Raw genomic sequence first — 19,202 nt, 5'->3', positions numbered from 1 at the left:
AGACACACACAGCCGATCGCAGGCACACGCAGCAGATAGCAGACACACACAGCCGATCGCAGGCACACGCAGCAGATAGCAGACACACACAGCCGATCGCAGGCACACGCAGCAGATAGCAGACACACACAGCTGATCGCAGGCACACACAGCTGATCGCAGGCACACACAGCCGATCGCAGACACACACAGCTGATCGCAGACACACACAGCAGATAGCAGACACACACAGCAGATCGCAGACACATGCAGCCGATCGCAGGCACACGCAGCAGATAGCAGACACACACAGCTGATCGCAGACACACACAGTCGATCGCAGACACATACAGCAGATAGCAGACACACACAGCAGATCGCAGACACACACAGCCGATCGCAGACACACACAGCCGATCGCAGGACACACACAGCCGATCGCAGACACACACAGCAGATCGCAGACACACACAGTCGATCGCAGACACATACAGCAGATAGCAGACACACACAGCAGATCGCAGACACACACAGCCGATCGCAGACACACACAGCCGATCGCAGACACACACAGCCGATCGCAGACACACACAGCAGATCGCAGACACACACAGCTGATCGCAGACACACACAGTCGATCGCAGACACACACAGCAGATAGCAGACACACACAGCAGATCGCAGACACACACAGCCGATCGCAGACACACACAGCCGATCGCAGACACACACAGCCGATCGCAGACACACACAGCAGATCGCAGACACACACAGCAGATCGCAGACACACACAGCTGATCGCAGACACACACAGCAGATAGCAGACACACACAGCAGATCGCAGACACATACAGCCGATCGACAGGCACATACAGCCGATCGCAGGCACACGCAGCCAATCGCAGACACATACAGCCGATCGCAGGCACATACAGCCGATCGCAGGCACACACAGCCGATCGCAGGCACACGCAGCAGATAGCAGACACACACAGCCGATCGCAGGCACACGCAGCAGATAGCAGACACACACAGCAGATCGCAGACACACACAGCCGATCGCAGACACACACAGCTGATCGCAGACACACAGCAGATCGCAGACACACACAGCCCAATCGCAGACACACACAGCCCAATCGCAGACACATACAGCCGAGCGCAGACACATACAGCCGATCGCAGACACATACAGCCGATCGCAGACACACACAGCCGATCGCAGACACACACAGCCGATCGCAGACACACACAGCCGATCGCAGACACACACAGCCAATCGCAGACACACACAGCCGATCGCAGACACACACAGCCGATCGCAGACACACACAGCCGATCGCAGACACACACAGCCGATCGCAGACACAAACAGCCGATCGCAGACACACACAGCCGATCGCAGACACACACAGCCCAATCGCAGACACACACAGCCGATCGCAGACACACACAGCCGATCGCAGACACAAACAGCCGATCGCAGACACACACAGCCGATCGCAGACACACACAGCCGATCGCAGACACACACAGCCCAATCGCAGACACATACAGCCGATCGCAGACACACACAGCCCAATCGCAGACACACACAGCCGATCGCAGACACACACAGCCCAATCGCAGACACATACAGCCGATCGCAGACACACACAGAAGATCGCAGACACACACAGCAAATCACACACACAGCCGATCGCAGACACACACAGCAGATAGCAGACACACACAGCTGATCGCAGACACACACAGCCCAATCGCAGACACATACAGACGATCGCAGACACACACAGCCGATCGCAGACACACACAGCCGATCGCAGACACACACAGCAAATCACACACACAGCCGATCGCAGGCACACGCAGCAGATAGCAGACACACACAGCTGATCGCAGACACACACAGCCCAATCGCAGACACATACAGCCGATCGCAGACACACACAGCCGATCGCAGACACACACAGCAAATCACACACACAGCCGATCGCAGGCACACGCAGCAGATAGCAGACACACACAGCTGATCACAGACACACACAGCCCAATCGCAGACACATACAGCCGATCACAGACACACACAGCCGATCGCAGACACACACAGCCGATCGCAGACACATACAGCCGATCGCAGACACACACAGCCGATCGCAGACACACACAGCCCAATCGCAGACACATACAGCCGATCGCAGACACACACAGCCCAATCGCAGACAGACACAGTCGATCACAGACACACACAGCCCAATCGCAGACACATACAGCCGATCGCAGACACACACAGCCGATCGCAGACACACACAGCTGATCGCAGACACACACAGCTGATCGCAGACACACACAGCAAATCACACACACAGCCGATCGGAGGCACACACAACAGATCGCAGACACACACAGCTGATCGCAGACACACACAGCCCAATCGCAGACACACACAGCCCAATCGCAGACACATACAGCCGATCGCAGACACACACAGCCCAATCGCAGACACATACAGCCGATCGCAGACACACAGCAGATCGCAGACACACACAGCAAATCACACACACAGCAGATCGCAGACACACACAGCAAATCACACACACAGCCGATCGCAGGCACACGCAGCAGATAGCAGACACACACAGCTGATCGCAGACACACACAGCCCAATCGCAGACACATACAGCCGATCGCAGACACACACAGCCGATCGCAGACACACACAGCCGATCGCAGACACACACAGCAAATCACACACACAGCCGATCGCAGGCACACGCAGCAGATAGCAGACACACACAGCTGATCGCAGACACACACAGCCCAATCGCAGACACATACAGCCGATCGCAGACACACACAGCCGATCGCAGACACACACAGCAAATCACACACACAGCCGATCGCAGGCACACGCAGCAGATAGCAGACACACACAGCTGATCACAGACACACACAGCCCAATCGCAGACACACACAGCCGATCGCAGATACACACAGCAGATCGCAGACACACACAGCCGATCGCAGACACATACAGCCGATCGCAGACACACACAGCCGATCGCAGACACACTACAGCCCAATCGCAGACACATACAGCCGATCGCAGACACACACAGCCCAATCGCAGACAGACACAGCCCAATCGCAGACAGACACAGTCGATCGCAGACACACACAGCCCAATCACAGACACATACAGCCGATCGCAGACACACACAGCCGATCGCAGACACACACAGCTGATCGCAGACACACACAGCTGATCGCAGACACACACAGCAAATCACACACACAGCCGATCGGAGGCACACACAACAGATCGCAGACACACACAGCCCAATCGCAGACACATACAGCCGATCGCAGACACACAGCAGATCACAGACACACACAGCAAATCACACACACAGCCGATCGCAGGCACACGCAGCAGATAGCAGACACACAGCTGATCGCAGACACACACAGCCCAATCGCAGACACATACAGCCGATCGCAGACACACACAGCCCAATCGCAGACACACACAGCCGATCGCAGACACACACAGCCCAATCGCAGACACACACAGCCGATCGTAGACACACACAGCAGATCGCAGACACACACAGCCCAATCGCAGACACATACAGCCGATCACAGACACACACAGCCGATCGCAGACACACACAGCCCAATCACAGACACATACAGCCGATCGCAGACACATACAGCCGATCGCAGACACACACAGCCGATCACAGACACACACAGCTGATCGCAGACACACACAGCCGATCGGAGGCACACACAGCAGATCGCAGACACACACAGCAGATCGCAGACACACACAGCCCAATCGCAGACACACACAGCCGATCGCAGACACACACACAGCAGATCGCAGACACATACAGCAGATCGCAGACACACACAGCCGATCGCAGACACACACAGCAGATCGCAGACACACACAGCCGATCGCAGGCACACACAGCAGATAGCAGACACACACAGCAGATAGCAGACACACACAGCCGATCGCAGGCACACACAGCAGATAGCAGACACACACAGCAGATAGCAGACACATACAGCTGATCGCAGACACACACAGCAGATCGCAGACACACACATCCGATCACAGACACACACAGCCGATCGCAGGCACACACAGCCGATCGCAGACACACATAGCTGATCGCAGACACACACAACCGATCGCAGACACACACAACCAATCGCAGACACACATAGCTGATCGCAGACACACACAGCCGATCGCAGACACACACAGCCGATCGCAGACACACACAGTCGATCGTAGACACGTACACAGCAGATCGCAGGCACACACAGCAGATTGCAGACACACACAGCCGATCGTAGACACACATAGCCGATCGCAGACACATACAGCAGATCGCAGACACATACAGCAGATCACAGACACACACAGCAGATCGCACACACACACAGCAGATCGCAGGCACACGCAGCAGATCGCAGACACACACAGCCGATCGCAGACACACACAGCAGATCGCAGACACATACAGCCGATCGCAGACACACACAGCAGATCGCACACACACACAGCTGATCACACACACAGCTGATCACACACACACACGCACACATCACATCCAGCGCTTCCAGCCGCAGGGAATGATGAGAGCAAGTCACGTGTCCGGCCGCAGGTCCTGTTCTGCAGGTCGTTGCGCTCCACGCACTGCCTCTCAGGATTCTGCCGGCGAGAAGAGATTGGTGTCGCTGGATGAGGTGAGTGTGTATGCGATCCGATGTGTGTGTGATCCGATGTTTGTGTGTGTGATCTGATTATGTGTGCGATCCGATGTTTGTGTGTGAGATCTGGTGTGTGTGTGTGTTTGTGAGATCGGATGTTCGTGTGTGAGATCTGATTGTGTGTGTTTGTGAGAGCTGATGTGTGCAGGTGTGCGATCACTGCAGGTCCTGCCGCTCAGCGTCGGGTGAGTGTAATTGCCGGGTGCCACTGTCTATAATAAAGTGTCCTGCAGTATCTGTACCTTTTTTAGCTGCACGGACACTTCATTACTGAACCGCGACTAGGGCTTATTTTTGGGTGAGGGCTTATATTTAAGCTTTGCTCCGAAAATGCTGAAAATCCCTGCTAGGGCTTATTTTTGGGGGAGGGCTTATTTTTTGAAAAACACGGTAGGTGGCAGACGGTGGTCTGGGCCTAGAGGAGCTGGATCCCCGGTCGCAGGGGATAGTGGAAAGGGACACAGAACTATCGAGGAGGACAGCCGGCGGCCTTGAACCATCACCGGGCTGGGACCAGGGCACGACGGGGTACGTGGACCCTAGGTCAGGGAGTAGCTTCAGGCAACCTGACAATTTACCCGACGAGAATGGAGCCTTCAAGATCCGCTCTCCACCCACTCCAAAATTGGGATACTAGCGCAACGAGGGGGATAGGACTTTTACTAAAACGGTCCAGAAAATCCCAAGCGTGGACCCTGAGAGAAAGCTCCCACACTTAGCCATAGTGGAGAGCATGACCCGGCAAGTTCCATACTACTGTGACCAACAGAGAAGTAAACTTAGTGCCAGGAGGCAGGTCACGGATCACCGGGCAGCACCACTGGGGACGGGACCCGATCTAGCTCCCCTCAGCAGCAGCGGTATCCAGAACTTTGGTTTATCCAGTTGTCGGTGTCAGCTTAATGGACTGAGTGAGTATGCAAGTGACCCCTTCACTAACCACGGCACTCCCCAAACACGATCACTGAGTCCCGGGGCATCCCCCCTACCCGTGTAGGGTTCTAACACCTGGCTGCCCCATTCCATCACCCCTGGGTACTCCCAACTGCAATGGTGGTACTCCACATTACCACACACCACGGGTGGCGTCACAAACTCTAACACAACCCCCTGTAAATACCCCCTTCATTTGAGTGGCCGCACGACCCCCGGGTCCGGAGACCGCTCGAGCCACCACGGATCCGGATCCGAGCAGCCTGGCTGCTGACACAGTATCACTTTTGCCTTTACACTGTATACATAGGGGTGTACTCACTTATGCTAAGTGTGATATTGTGATATTGTGGGTATTGTACCATTTTGTGTGGGTTCATGTTTTGGGCGTGGTGGGCTGTCTATTCGATGTATTGTTTATCCTGTCTGCAGGGTTATAACTCCTTGAACTGCTTCTGTCCCTAGGTGTGGGGGAGGGGCCTGGGATCCACCTAAACTGTCTGCTTACCTGAAGAATTGGGCAGTCTGTTGGAGAACTTGAAGAGAGAAGGATTGATCCTCTGGGAGAAGCTGTGGCTTCTCAGAGAGACCTGGACATTTATCGCTTTCTGGACTATATTTGTGTTTCTGGACTAATTTTACCCTTTGTGTTGTGGATTATGTTATGGACAGTTTGATTTGTTTGGAATAAATGCTCTTTGGATTATACAGCCTTCTCTCGCTCTGTTGATTGTGTGATATGGGAGAAGCACCCCATGACACTAAGCAATGTATATATAGGGGTGTACTCACTTATGCTGAATACTGTATATATGGGAAGTATACTCATTTATGCTGAGCACTGTATATATAGGGGATGTACTCACTTATGCTGAACACTATATATATGGGAGGTGTACTCATTTATGCAGAGCACTGTATATATAAGGGATGTACTCACTTATGATAATTTTGGGTTGTTACAGACTAGACCTCTCTGTTGGGTCTTGTGACCACCCTGCAGAATTTTCGCACCTTGTGTGGGGTGTCCGCTCGTCTTGCCGTTCTCTGTGCCATCCTCGGCCTCTGGGGGGCGCAGCGTCTCCCTCAGTTCACTCTGATCCTCTTGTCCTTCCTTGGGCAGTGTTCTTGGGAGGAAGCAGAAGGGGACAGCAGCAAGGAGGTTCAAGACCCCACTGACCAGGAACCCCATCCACCAGGCCCCTACCCAGCGGGCATCCGACGTGGTCAAGAAAACATCATCTGCAAGAAATAAAACAGCTGCTAATTTTCCAAAAGGGAGGAGCCTACAGGGAGGGAGGAGCATATAAGAAGGAGGGTCTACAGAGAGAAACAAGCATTTGGGAAGGTAGGGATCAACAGGCAAGAGGAGCTTCCATGGAAGGAGGGGCCTAAGAGAGGGAGGAGCATACAGCAAAAAAGGGGTTTACAGTTAGGGAGCAGTCTACAGGACAGAAGGTGTCTACAGAGAGGAAGTAGCATACAGTAAAGCAGGAGTTTACAGAGAAGAAGGAGCATATAGATTGGGGGGTCTACAGGGATCGAGGAGCAATCAGGAAAGGAGAGGTCTACAGAAAGGAGGAGCCTGCATGGAGGGAGGGGCCTACAGAGAGGGAGGAGCATACCGCAAAGGAGGAGTTTACAAGAAGGGAAGGGCCTACAGGGAGGAAGGGGTCTACAGAGAAAAAGGACCATACAGCAAAGGAAGAGTTTAAAGGGAGCGAGGAGCATATAGGAAGGGGGTCTACAGGGAGGGAGGAGCCTCCATGGAGGGAGGGGACTACCAGAATGGAGGGGTTTACAGAGAGGGAAGAGTAAATAGCAAGGGGGGGTATAGAGGCATGGTATAGAGGCAGGAGGAGCCTCCCTGAAGGAGAAGACAGAAAGTAAGGAGTCTACATAGAGGGAGGAGCCTACAGGGAAGAATAGGTCTACAGGGAAAGAGTAGGCTACTTGGAGGAAGGAGGGGTCTATAGGAAGGAGCCTACAAAAAAGGATAAAACCCAGAGGGATTGGATGAACCTTCAGAGAAGGAGGATCCTACAGAAACTAAGGAGACATCTGGGAAGGAGGGTACTAACTGGACGGAGGAGGTTGCAAGAAGAGAGGGGTCGATAGGGAGGGCAAGACCTTCAAGAAGGGAAGGGTCTAGAGGGAGAGAAGGGTCTACAGGGAATGAGGCACTTACAAGAAGGAAGGAGCCTCAAGGGAAGGAAAAGACTACAGGTAGGTAGGAGTCTATAGGGAGGGGAGCCTACAGGAAAGGAAGAACCTACAGGGAGGGATGGGTCTACAGGGAAAGAGGAGCCTACATGGAGAAAGGAGTCTACAGGGAAGGAAGGGACTATAGGAGGGAGGGGTTTACAGGGAAGGAGAAACATAGAGAGGAAGGAGCCTACAAGGAGGGAGGAGTCTACAGGGAGGAAGATGTCTACAAGAAGGGAGGAGTTTACAGGGAAGAAAGTGTCTATAAAGAGGGAGGAGTGTACAGGGAGGAAGGTGTCTACATGGAGGGAGGAGTCACAGGGAGGAAGGTGTCTACTTGGAGGGAGGAGTCTACAGGGAGGAAGTTGTCTACTTGGAGGGAGGAGTATACAGGGAGGAAGGTGTCTACATAAAGGGAGGAGTCTACAGGGAGGAAGGTGTCTACAAGAAGGGAGGAGTCTACAGGGAGGAAGTTGTCTACAAGAAGGGAGGAGTCTACAGGGAGGAAGGTGTCTATAAGGAGGGAGGAGTCTACAGGGAGGAAGGTGTCTACATGGAGGGAGGAGTCACAGGGAGGAAGGTGTCTGCTTGGAGGGAGGAGTCTACAGGGAGGAAGTTGTCTACTTGGAGGGAGGAGTATACAGGGAGGAAGGTGTCTACATGGAGGGAGGAGTCTACAGGGAGAAAGGTGTCTACATGGAGGGAGGAGTCTACAGGAAGGAAGGTGTCTACAAGGAGGAAGGAGTCTACAGGGAGAAAGGTGTCTACAAGGAGGGAGGAGTCTACAGGGGGGAAGGTGTCTACTTGGAGGGAGGAGTCTACGGGGAGGAAGGTGTCTACAAGGAGGAAGGAGTCTACAGGGAGGAAGGTGTCTATAAGGAGGGAAGAATCTACAGGGAGGAAGGTGTCTACAAGAAGGGAGGAGTCTACAGGCAGGAAGGTGTCTACAAGGAGGGAGGAGTCTACAGGAAGGAAGGTGTCTACAAGGAGGAAGGAGTCTACAGGGAGGAAGGTGTCTACAAGGAGGGAGGAGTCTACAGGGGGGAAGGTGTCTACATGGAGGGAGGAGTCTACAGGGAGGAAGGTGTCTACAAGGAGGAAGGAGTCTACAGAGAGGAAGGTGTCTACATGGAGGGAGGAGTCTACAGGGAGGAAGGTGTCTACAAGGAGGGAGGAGTCTACAGGGAGGAAGGTGTCTACAAGGAGGGAGGAGTCTACAGGGAGGAAGGTGTCTACAAGGAGGGAGGAGTCTACAGGGAGGAAGGTGTCTATAAGGAGGGAGGAGTCTACAGGGAGGAAGGTGTCTATAAGGAGGGAGGAGTCTACAGGGAGGAAGGTGTCTACAAGGAGGGAGGAGTCTACAGGGAGGAAGGTATCTATAAGGAGGGAAGAGTCTACAGTAAGGGAGGTGTCTACAAGAAGGGAGGAGTCTACAGGGAGAAAGGTGTCTACAAGGAGGGAGGAGTCTATGGGGAGGAAGGCGTCTGCAAGGAGGGAGGAAACTACAGGGAGGAAGGTGTCTTCAAGAAGGGAGGAGTCTACAGGGAATAAGGTGTCTACAAGGAAGGAGGATTCTACAGGCAATAAGGTGTCTACAAGGAAGAAGTGTGACGCCCAGGAATATGGGGTACATGGTCCCGTGCAATGTATATCTTGGGAATGTCACTGTGGTGGCCGTTGCCCGGTTCCGTGCCCTGGCCCTTTTTGTAATGGGGGTGTATTTACAGGGGATTAGATTAATGTTCAAACGTGACGCCAATTGTGGCTTGCGGCTATATATATATATATATGGAGCCAGCACTGCACAATGTCCAATACTGGGGCTGGTGTTAATGGCAGCCTGGATGTTAGACCCTCCACAAGCAGGGCCGGGACCCAGAGGGTAGGTGTAATGATGGGTGTCGGAAGATGGTAGTCCACACAAGGGGTTCAGTGGAACTGGTTCTTTACTCACTTTCTGGTGGTAACTGGTTACCTGAGGCCGGCTGGTTTCACCTTCAGGTCCCCTTTGTCCCAGTGCCAGTGTAGTAATCTGGTGCCTTCTTCCCCTGCATCTGTCTCTGGTTGGTGGGTCCCTGTGGCGTAGAGCAACTGGGGGTCCCCATCCGGTGTTTTTTCCACTGCTGTGCGTATGACGGTAGCGTGAACCCTTTTGGGTTGGAATCTCTGGTCCAGTCCCCGGTTCTCCCTTTGCTACTAAGTCTCTGATTTTTAGGGTCAGCAAGGTCCTTGATGGTCCCCTCGCTGTGCAGGTGTTATCATGCCTGCCTGGAGCTTCTGCCTGACCTAGGGTCCTGTACCTGGTTGGTGCGTAGTTCCGGGACGACTCCACCGTACTCCACTGTCAACTACCCTCCTGGGCACCAGGTTACTGTTCACTCCAAGTCAGTGCGTCTCCTCATGTCCATCTTCACTCTCTCACTCCTCTGACTACTCTGACTGACTGTCCACTGTCTGCCCCTCCCACCTGTTCAACCAGTGGACTGGACTGGCTCCACCTCTAGGCGGCCATCCATTGGTCCGCCCCTAGCTTTGCACTATTCTATGGGGGTTCAAAGAACAAAGGATGGTCCTGCACCAATCCGCGTTTTTACCTGCAGTACCGCATGCATCCGGAGAGATGTAGCTGCGAAGTGACTAATCCAGAGCGGGGGTGCACGTCAGCAATGAGGATCCAATGGTAGTAGGAGAGGTAAGGAAAAGACCGCACTCCATCCGCTATACTGTGCTGGAAGACGTTTATTGAAACAAGTGCATAGGTGAAAAGAGGTCCGGAGGCAACCTGTCAGCCGGCTCCCAAGAGAGGACGACGGCCGTTTCGCCTTGATTAGGCTTCCACGGGTCCACATGTGGAATGGAAACGTCAAACCTTAAATAGGAGCGCCCAGACAGGTTGCAACCCAAACCACAATTAAAAACAATCACAATGGAGAATGTACAATAAAATGCATTGTATACAGACAAAAAAATGTCTCAAATACAAAATATACAGACAAGGCGAAACGGCCGTCGTCCTCTCTTGGAAGCCGGCTGACAGGTTGCCACCGGCCCTCTTTTCACCTATGCACTTGTTTCAATAAACGTCTTCCAGCACAGTATAGCGGATGGAGTGTGGTCTTTTCCTTACCTCTCCTACTACTATTCTATGGGGGATTGTTGGGAAAAAACTGGGATTTTGTGAAGTGTTTGTGTGTGACCGGCATTGGTCTTCCGGGGCCCTAGGGGGTAGGCCCTGCATCCTGGAGGGGATGCAGAACCTTGTAGCTCCCTGATGGCTTCAGGTGCGGTACAGAAGGAGTCTACAAGGAGGGAGGAGTCTACATGGAGGAAAGAGTCTACGGGGAGGAAGGTATCTCAAGGAGGGAGGAATCTATAGGGAGGAAGGTGTCTAACAGGAGGGAGGAGTTTACAGGGAGGTAGGTGTCTACAAGGAGGGATGAGTCTACAGGGAGGAAGGCGTCTGCAAGAAGGGAGGAGTCTATAGGGAAGGAGTGGTCTATAGGGAAGGAAAGGTCTGTAGAAAGGAAGTTACAATAGATTGATTGAAGAAATCTACAGGAAGGGAGGAACCAACAGGGAAAGAAGGGTCTACAGGGAGGGAGGAGCCTACAGAAAAGCAAGGGGGTCTACAGCGAGGGAGGGATCTACAGGGAGGGAAGAGCATACAGAAAAGAAGGGTCTACAGGGAAGGAAAAGACTACTGGTAGGTAGGAGTCTAAATGGAAGGGGAAGCCTACAGGGAAGGAAGAACCTACAGGGAGAGATGGGTCTATAGGGTCAGAGGAGCCTACATGGAGAAAGAGGTCTACAGGGAAGGGTCTATAGGAAGAGAGGGGTCTACAGGGAAGGAGAAACCTACAGCAACTGGAAAAACCTACAGGAATGGAGAAGCATAGAGAGGAAAGAGCCTACAATCAGAGAGGGGTCCTACATAAAGGGAGGAGCCTAAAAGGAGGAAGGAGACTACATCGATGGAGGAACCTACCAGGAAGGAGGAGCCTACAAAGAGGGATGAACCTAGGATGAGGAGTCTATAAAGAAGGAACCTACATGAAAGGAAAAACCTAGAGCGTTTGGAGAAGCCTACAGAGAGGGAGAAACCAACAGGCCAACAAAGGTATACAGGGAGGGAGGTGCCTACAGAAATGGAAGAACAAATGGAAAGAAGGATCTACAGGGAGGGAGGAGCATACAAAAAAGAAGGAGTCTACAGGAAAGGATCGGCTTACAGGAAGGAAAAAAACCTACAAGAAGAGAGGAGCCTACAGGGATGGAACTGACTACCGGTAGGTAGGAGTCTAAAGGGAGAGGAGAGCTGAAAAGGAAAGAAGAACCTACAGGGAGGGATGGGTCTTTTTACAGGGAAAGAGAAGCCTACATGGAAAAGGGGGTCTATAGGGAAGGAAGAGTCTATAGGAAGGAAGGGGTCTACAGGGAAAGAGAAGTCTACATGGAGAAGGGAGTCTACAGGGAAGGAGAAACCTACAGCTACTGGAAAAAACTACAGGGAAAGAGAAACATACAGAGAGGGAGGAGCCTACAGGGAGTGAAGGATCTATATTGAAGGAGGAGCCTAGAAGGACAAAGGAGCGGAAGAAGGAACCTTCTGGGAGGGGGCAATCTACTAGGAGGGGGAGTCTACAGAAAGGAAGGGATATACAGGGAGCAAGGGGCCTATATATCAGAAGGAACCTACAGGGAGAGAGGAAGGAATGTACAAGAAGGTGGGGGCTACAGAGAGTGAGAGGTCTACAGGGAGGAGCCTATGGGTAAGGAGGAACCTACAGTAAGAGAGGAGCCTAAAGGAAGGGAGGGGTATAAAAGGGAGAGAGGGTTCTACAGGGAGGGAAAAAAATCTACAGGACGAATGGAGCCTAAAGAGAGGCAGGAGCCTATCGGGAAAAAAGAGCCTACAGGGATGGAGGAACCTAAAGAAAGGGACGAGTCTATGGGGAGGAAGGCGCTTAAATGGAAGCAGGAACCTAAAGCAAGGGTGGAGCATACAAGGAGGAAGGAGCAAACAGAGAGATAGAGGTCTATAGGGAGGAGCCCACAGGAAAGAAGAGGCGACAGGGAGGTAGGCATCTATAGAAAGTTGGGAACCTACAGGGATGGAAGAACCCAAAGAAAGGGAGGAGCATACAAGGCGGAAGGAGCAAACAGGGAGGGCGGGATCTACAGAGAGAGAGGATTCAATGTAGAGGGAGGATTCTACAGGGAAGAAAGGGTCTACAGGTAGTAAGGAACCAACAGGAAGGAAGGAGCCCACAGGGAGGAATGGATCTATAGTGAGGAAATAGCCTACAGAGAGGGAGGAGCCATAAGGAGGGAGGAGCCAACATGGCAGTAAGGTCTACGAGAGAAAAGGAGCCAAAAGGGAAAAAGAGATCCATAGGGAGGGAAAAAATCTACAGGGCGAATGAAGCCTACAGAAAGGCAGGAGCCTGCCAGGAGAAAAGAGCCCACCGGGACCGAGGAACCTAAAGAGAGAGAGGAGCCTATAAACAAATGGATCTACAGTGAGGAAAGAATCTGCAGAGGAAGAAGCCCACAGGGAGAAATGGATCTATAGTGAGGAAGGAATCTGCAGAGAGGAAGGAGCCCACAGGGTGGAATGGATCTATAGTGAGGAAGGAATCTGCAGAGAGGAAGGAGCCCACAGGGTGGAATGGATCTATAGTTAGGAAATATCCTACAACGAGGGAGGAGCCAACATGGAAGTAAGGTCTACGAGAGAAAAGGAGCCAAAAGGGAAGAAGGGATCCATAGGAAGGGAAAAAATCTACAGGGCGAATGAAGCCTACAGAAAGGCAGGAGCCTGCCAGGAGAAAAGAGCCCACCGGGACCGAGGAACCTAAAGAGAGAGAGGAGCCTATAGAGGAATGGATCTACAGTGAGGAAAGAATCTGCAGAGGAAGGAGGCCACAGGGTGGAATGGATCTATAGCGAGGAAGGAATCTGCAGAGGAAGGAGCCCACAGGGAGGAATGGATCTATAGTGAGGAAGGAATCTGCAGAGGAAGGAGCCCGCAGGGTGGAATGGATCTATAGTGAGGAAGGAATCTGCAGAGAGGAAGGAGCCAACAGGGTGGAATGGATCTATAGTGAGGAAGGAATCTGCAGAGGAAGGAGCCCACAGGGTGGAATGGATCTATAGTTAGGAAATAGCCTACAGCGAGGGAGGAGCCAACATGGTGGAATGGATCTATAGTGAGGAAGGAATCTGCAGAGAGGGAGGGGCCAACAGGGTGGAATGGATCTATAGTGAGGAAGGAATCTGCAGAGGAAGGAGCCCACAGGGTGGAATGGATCTATAGTGAATCTGCACAGAGGAAGAAGCCCACAGGGTGGAATGGATCTATAGTGAGGAAGGAATCTGCAGAGAGGAAGAAGCCCACAGGGTGGAATGGATCTATAGTGAGGAAGGAATCTGCAGAGGAAGGAGCCCACAGGGTGGAATGGATTTATAGTTAGGAAATAGCCTACAGCGAGGGAGGAGCCAACATGGAAGTAAGGTCTACGAGAGAAAAGGAGCCAAAAGGGAAGAAGGGATCCATAGGGAGGGAAAAAATCTACAGGGCGAATGAAGCCTACAGAAAGGCAGGAGCCTGCCAGGAGAAAAGAGCCCACAGGGACCAAGGAACCTAAAGAGAGAGAGGAGCCTATAGAGGAATGGATCTACAGTGAGGAAAGAATCTGCAGAGGAAGGCGCCCACAGAGTGGAATGGATCTATAGTGAGGAAGGAATCTGCAGAGGAAGGAGCCCACAGGGTGGAATGGATCTATAGTGAGGAAGGAATCTGCAGAGGAAGGAGCCCACAGGGTGGAATGGATCTATAGTGAGGAAGGAATCTGCAGAGGAAGGAGCCCGCAGGGTGGAATGGATCTATAGTGAGGAAGGAATCTGCAGAGGACGGAGCCCACAGGGTGGAATGGATCTATAGTGAGGAAGGAATCTGCAGAGGAAGGAGCCCGAAGGGTGGAATGGATCTATAGTGAGGAAGGAATCTGCAGAGGACGGAGCCCACAGGGTGGAATGGATCTATAGTGAGGAAGGAATCTGCAGAGGACGGAGCCCACAGGGTGGAATGGATCTATAGTGAGGAAGGAATCTGCAGAGGAAGGAGCCCGCAGGGTGGAATGGATCTATAGTGAGGAAGGAATCTGCAGAGGACGGAGCCCACAGGGTGGAATGGATCTATAGTGAGGAAGGAATCTGCAGAAAGGAAGGAGCCCACAGGGTGGAATGGATCTATAGTGAGGAAGGAATCTGCAGAGGAAGGAGCCCACAGGGTGGAATGGATCTATAGTGAGGAAGGAATCTGCAGAGGAAGGAGCCTGCAGGGTGGAATGGATCTATAGTGAGGAAGGAATCTGCAGAGGAAGGAGCCCACAGGGTGGAATGGATCTATAGTGAGGAAGGAATCTGCAGAGGAAGGAGCCCACAGGGTGGAATGGATCTATAGTGAGGAAGGAATCTGCAGAGGAAGGAGCCCACAGGGTGGAATGGATCTATAGTGAGGAAGGAACCTGCAGAGGATGGAGCCCACAGGGTGGAATGGATCTATAGTGAGGAAGGAATCTGCAGAGGACGGAGCCCACAGGGTGGAATGGATCTATAGTGAGGAAGGAATCTGCAGAGGAAGGAGCCCACAGGGTGGAATGGATCTATAGTGAGGAAGGAATCTGCAGAGGAAGGAGCCCGCAGGGTGGAATGGATCTATAGTGAGGAAGGAACCTGCAGAGAGGGAGGAGCTATCAAGGGGGAGGAGCCCACAGAGAAGGAGAGGTCTGCGAGAATAGAGGAGCCAAAAGGGAAGACAGGCTCCATAGGGAGGGAAAAACTTGCAGGGAGGGACTAGCCTACAGAAAGAGAGGAGACTACAGGAAGAGAGGGGTCTAATGGGAGTGATGAACATACATGGAGGCAGGAGCCTAAAGGAGGAAGGTACCTACAGTGAGAGGGGGGTCTACAGTGAGAGGGCGGAGCATACAGGGAAAAAGAGGTGTACAAAGAGGGAGGAGGCAAGAGAAGGAGGGTCTGCATTGGGTGAGGGGTCTACACAGTTCTAACACTCACAATTTTGGGTTAGTTGCTTTTTACAATTGCTAAATAATTACCAAGATTTACAAAACCAATGTCCACATAGAGCTGTGCAAAGAAGGAGGCCAGGAGGGAGCCGAGAAGAGGCCCCAGGATTGACAGCGTCTGTATGATCCCTGCAGAGGAGACAACATCAACAACATCATCATCATCTGTGACGGGGTATGCGGCAGAGCAGTAAGGGACGCCAGGCCAAGGAACAATCCAAAGGGCTTTATTGAAACCACAAAGATAAAGCACCAAACAAATATAGATCCTTAAAGTCTGCAAGGAGTCCACAACAAAACAAAAGATCCAGGGGTGTCTCCCGGTATTCCGACGCCAGGGAAAATATGGCAATGGTCCTTATATGAGTTCCTTGAGTCCAACAGGGTGAACAACAAAACACAATCCCACGTGGCCACTGACCTCCAGTCTGTAACAGTCCATACGCAGGCTCTAGGATCCAGCCTCAGCTATAGATCCTAGTCCTTCTCCAGCCGAGATCCAACTAACTGAATTAACATGGGTCTCATTGTTCTTCTCTCCTGGGATCAGCCCCTTAGGTGGGCCAGAAGAGTCCAACTCCGCCTGGACACTTGATACATAAATGGACTTTAGAAGTCCTGGCTCTTTCTTGTTTACCAAGTTTTGAATTGGAGAAGTCCCATGCTGAGAAGAACAAACAATCTCCCACCAGTAGTACATACAGGACAGTCAAGGAGAGACAGACTATTACACTATGAGCACAGGCGGGGGAGGGACACACTGTTACAACCCCTTTCCCCCTCAATTTGTGTATGGACTAGTGACCTCAACAGGTCGCTTGTTAAGTACACGTAAACATGGCGGACCTGACCCAGGGCTCTTCTTGCCTGGACAATCCGTCTGCATTTTGGTGTTGGCTGCCCCTTCTATATTGTATTGTAAAGTTATAGGGTTGAAGAGCCAGGCTCCATCGTAGTAAGCGTCCATTGTCCCCAGAGACTCTGTTCAGCCAGGTGAGGGGATTGTGATCAGTAACCACAGTGAATTCTCGTCCATACAGATACGGCCTTAGTTTCCTAAGGGCCCACACTACAGCCAGACATTCCTTCTCAACAGTTGCATAGGCCACTTCTCGGTCCAGCAGCTTCCTGCTGAGGTAGGCAATGGGGTGCTCCTCCCCGGCTTGATGCCCTAGGTATTGGACTTCCCCCATCCCCAATTGGCATTTATCAGGTCGAATGGTTAGGCCTGCTGCGAGAATCCGGTCAAGAACAACAGCTACTTGATTCAGATGTTCCTCCCATGTGTGGCTGAAGATGGCGATATCATCCAGGTAGGCACAAGCGAAGTCGCCACATCCCCGCAGGATCTGGTCCACCATTCTCTGAAAGGTTGCAGGGGCGTTTTTCATTCCGAAAGGCATGTTTAGAAATTCATACAGACCAAAGGGGGTTATAAAAGCCGACCTTTCTCTACCTTCCTCCATCAGGGGAATTTGCCAGTATCCCTTACTGAGATCCAAGGTGGTGACGTATCGTGCCCCAGCTAGCCGGTCCAGAAGTTCATCAATGCGGGGCATTGGGTAAGCATCACTGATGGTATGGTCATTTAGTCGTCTGTAGTCCACACAAAATCGAGTACTCCCATCTTTCTTGGATAATAACACAACAGGAGAGGCCCAAGGACTATGGGAGGCCTGAATCACCCCCAGCTGTAACATCTCCTCCAGCTCATGCTGCATGGTGTTTCTAACTGATTCTGGTACCCGGTTGGGAGCCTGCTGTATGTGCCGGATGCCCTGAGTGTCCACATGATGTTGGGTTACTGGGGTTCGACCTGGTCGGGATGAGAAAGCAGCCTGTCTCTGATGGAGCACTCCCAGCATTTGTTTTTTCTGTAAGGAATCTAAGTGATCTCTCAGAGGAACCTGTTCCACAGTGGATGGGGCTCTGGCTGCTTCAACAAGATCAGGTAATGGGTCCTCATCCTCCTGACCATCTTCTGAAGCCAACCGACAGCTTGCTATCATAGGTAATGTCCGGTCATGGTACTCCTTAATCATATTCACATGGACAGTCCTTTGTCTTAAACCCTGATCATCTAGAGCAAGAAGGTACCATATTTTTCGCTTTATAAGACGCACCTGATTATAAGACGCACCCCCAAATTTGGTGAAGGAAAAGAGAATTTTTTTTTTTTTAATGTTAAATGGGATCCATCTTATAATGCCAGTGTCCGCCTAACAAATCATATAGGGTATATGTCCCTCATAGCCCCCCATCATAAAATTAGCCCCCCTTAATTAGGATATGGCCCCCTTATATTGAATATAGCCCCCTTGTGCTGGGACACGTCCCCCTGTGCTGCTCCTGGCCCCTATAGATGGCACACCTCCCCTGTGTTTGATATGGCCCCCATATTGCTGCCCATGGCCACTATAGATGGCACATCTCCCCTGTGTTTGATATGGCCCCCATACTGCTGCCCATGGCCACTATAGTTGGCACATCCCTGTGTTAGATATGCCCCCCATACTGCTGCCCATAATAAAATAAAACACTCTTTCCTTACCTTCTCAGCGCTGTAATCCCTGTGTCTCCCTCCTCGCAGTTGAGCTCCGTCCTCCTCCACTTCCTGGTTCTTGCTGCCGGTCATGTGATTGGCCCGGCAGAGTGATATCATCTCTGCGTGCCTTGTCACAGACAGCTGCAGCAGGAGACCGGGAGATCAGCACTGGAGGTAAGTAAAGCTTCTTTTATTTTACTATGGGATGCAGTGTGGGGGCCATATCTAACACAGGGGGATCATGTGCGATCAAAGGGAGCACAGGCAGATATAATATGCCCCGCTGCCCCAGACAATCAGCGCAATGCGTTTCTAGCACCACGCTGATGGACAGCGGCTGCGCATATTATATGAGCGGGAGCAGGAGATCTAACGCTTCCGCCCGCAGCTTTCACCTGCCCCCAGCACCGCTCCAGAGCGGACCCTGCAGTGTATATAATGTACCCCCCCCTTGTATATTCGGTTTATAAGACGCACACCCTACTTTCCCCCAAAATTTGGGGGAACAAAAGTGCGTTTTATAAAGCGAAAAATACGGTAATTGGTGTCGTTTAGTTTTCTGAGAACCCGGAAGGGACCCTCCCATGTTGTCTGGAGTTTATTTTGCCGATGGGGAACAATCATTAAGACTTGTTGTCCCTCTGCAAATTCTCGATAGCGTG

At 52.1% G+C, this 19,202-nt stretch overlaps 1 protein-coding gene across 2 annotated transcripts in view; it reads right to left on the bottom strand.

Moving 5' to 3' along the window:
• LOC142302429 (solute carrier organic anion transporter family member 1A2-like) overlaps window positions 1–19,202 on the bottom strand; it is a 103,523-nt gene that overhangs the window by 66,004 nt on the left and 18,317 nt on the right. The window contains exons 7-8 of one of the 2 annotated variants that reach the window (XM_075343490.1): window positions 16,026–16,124; window positions 6,715–6,942 (exon numbers count right to left, since the gene is read on the bottom strand). In XM_075343490.1, coding sequence (XP_075199605.1) covers window positions 6,715–6,942; window positions 16,026–16,124 — 327 coding nt within the window. The remainder of the gene's footprint in view (window positions 1–6,714; window positions 6,943–16,025; window positions 16,125–19,202) is intronic. The other variant, XM_075343492.1, reaches the window with a different exon arrangement.

Source organism: Anomaloglossus baeobatrachus, chromosome 4 (genome assembly GCF_048569485.1).
Source record: "Anomaloglossus baeobatrachus isolate aAnoBae1 chromosome 4, aAnoBae1.hap1, whole genome shotgun sequence".
In the NCBI taxonomy this organism is placed as follows: Eukaryota; Metazoa; Chordata; class Amphibia; order Anura; family Aromobatidae; genus Anomaloglossus; species Anomaloglossus baeobatrachus.
This window is presented reverse-complemented; position numbering and strand designations above follow the sequence as displayed.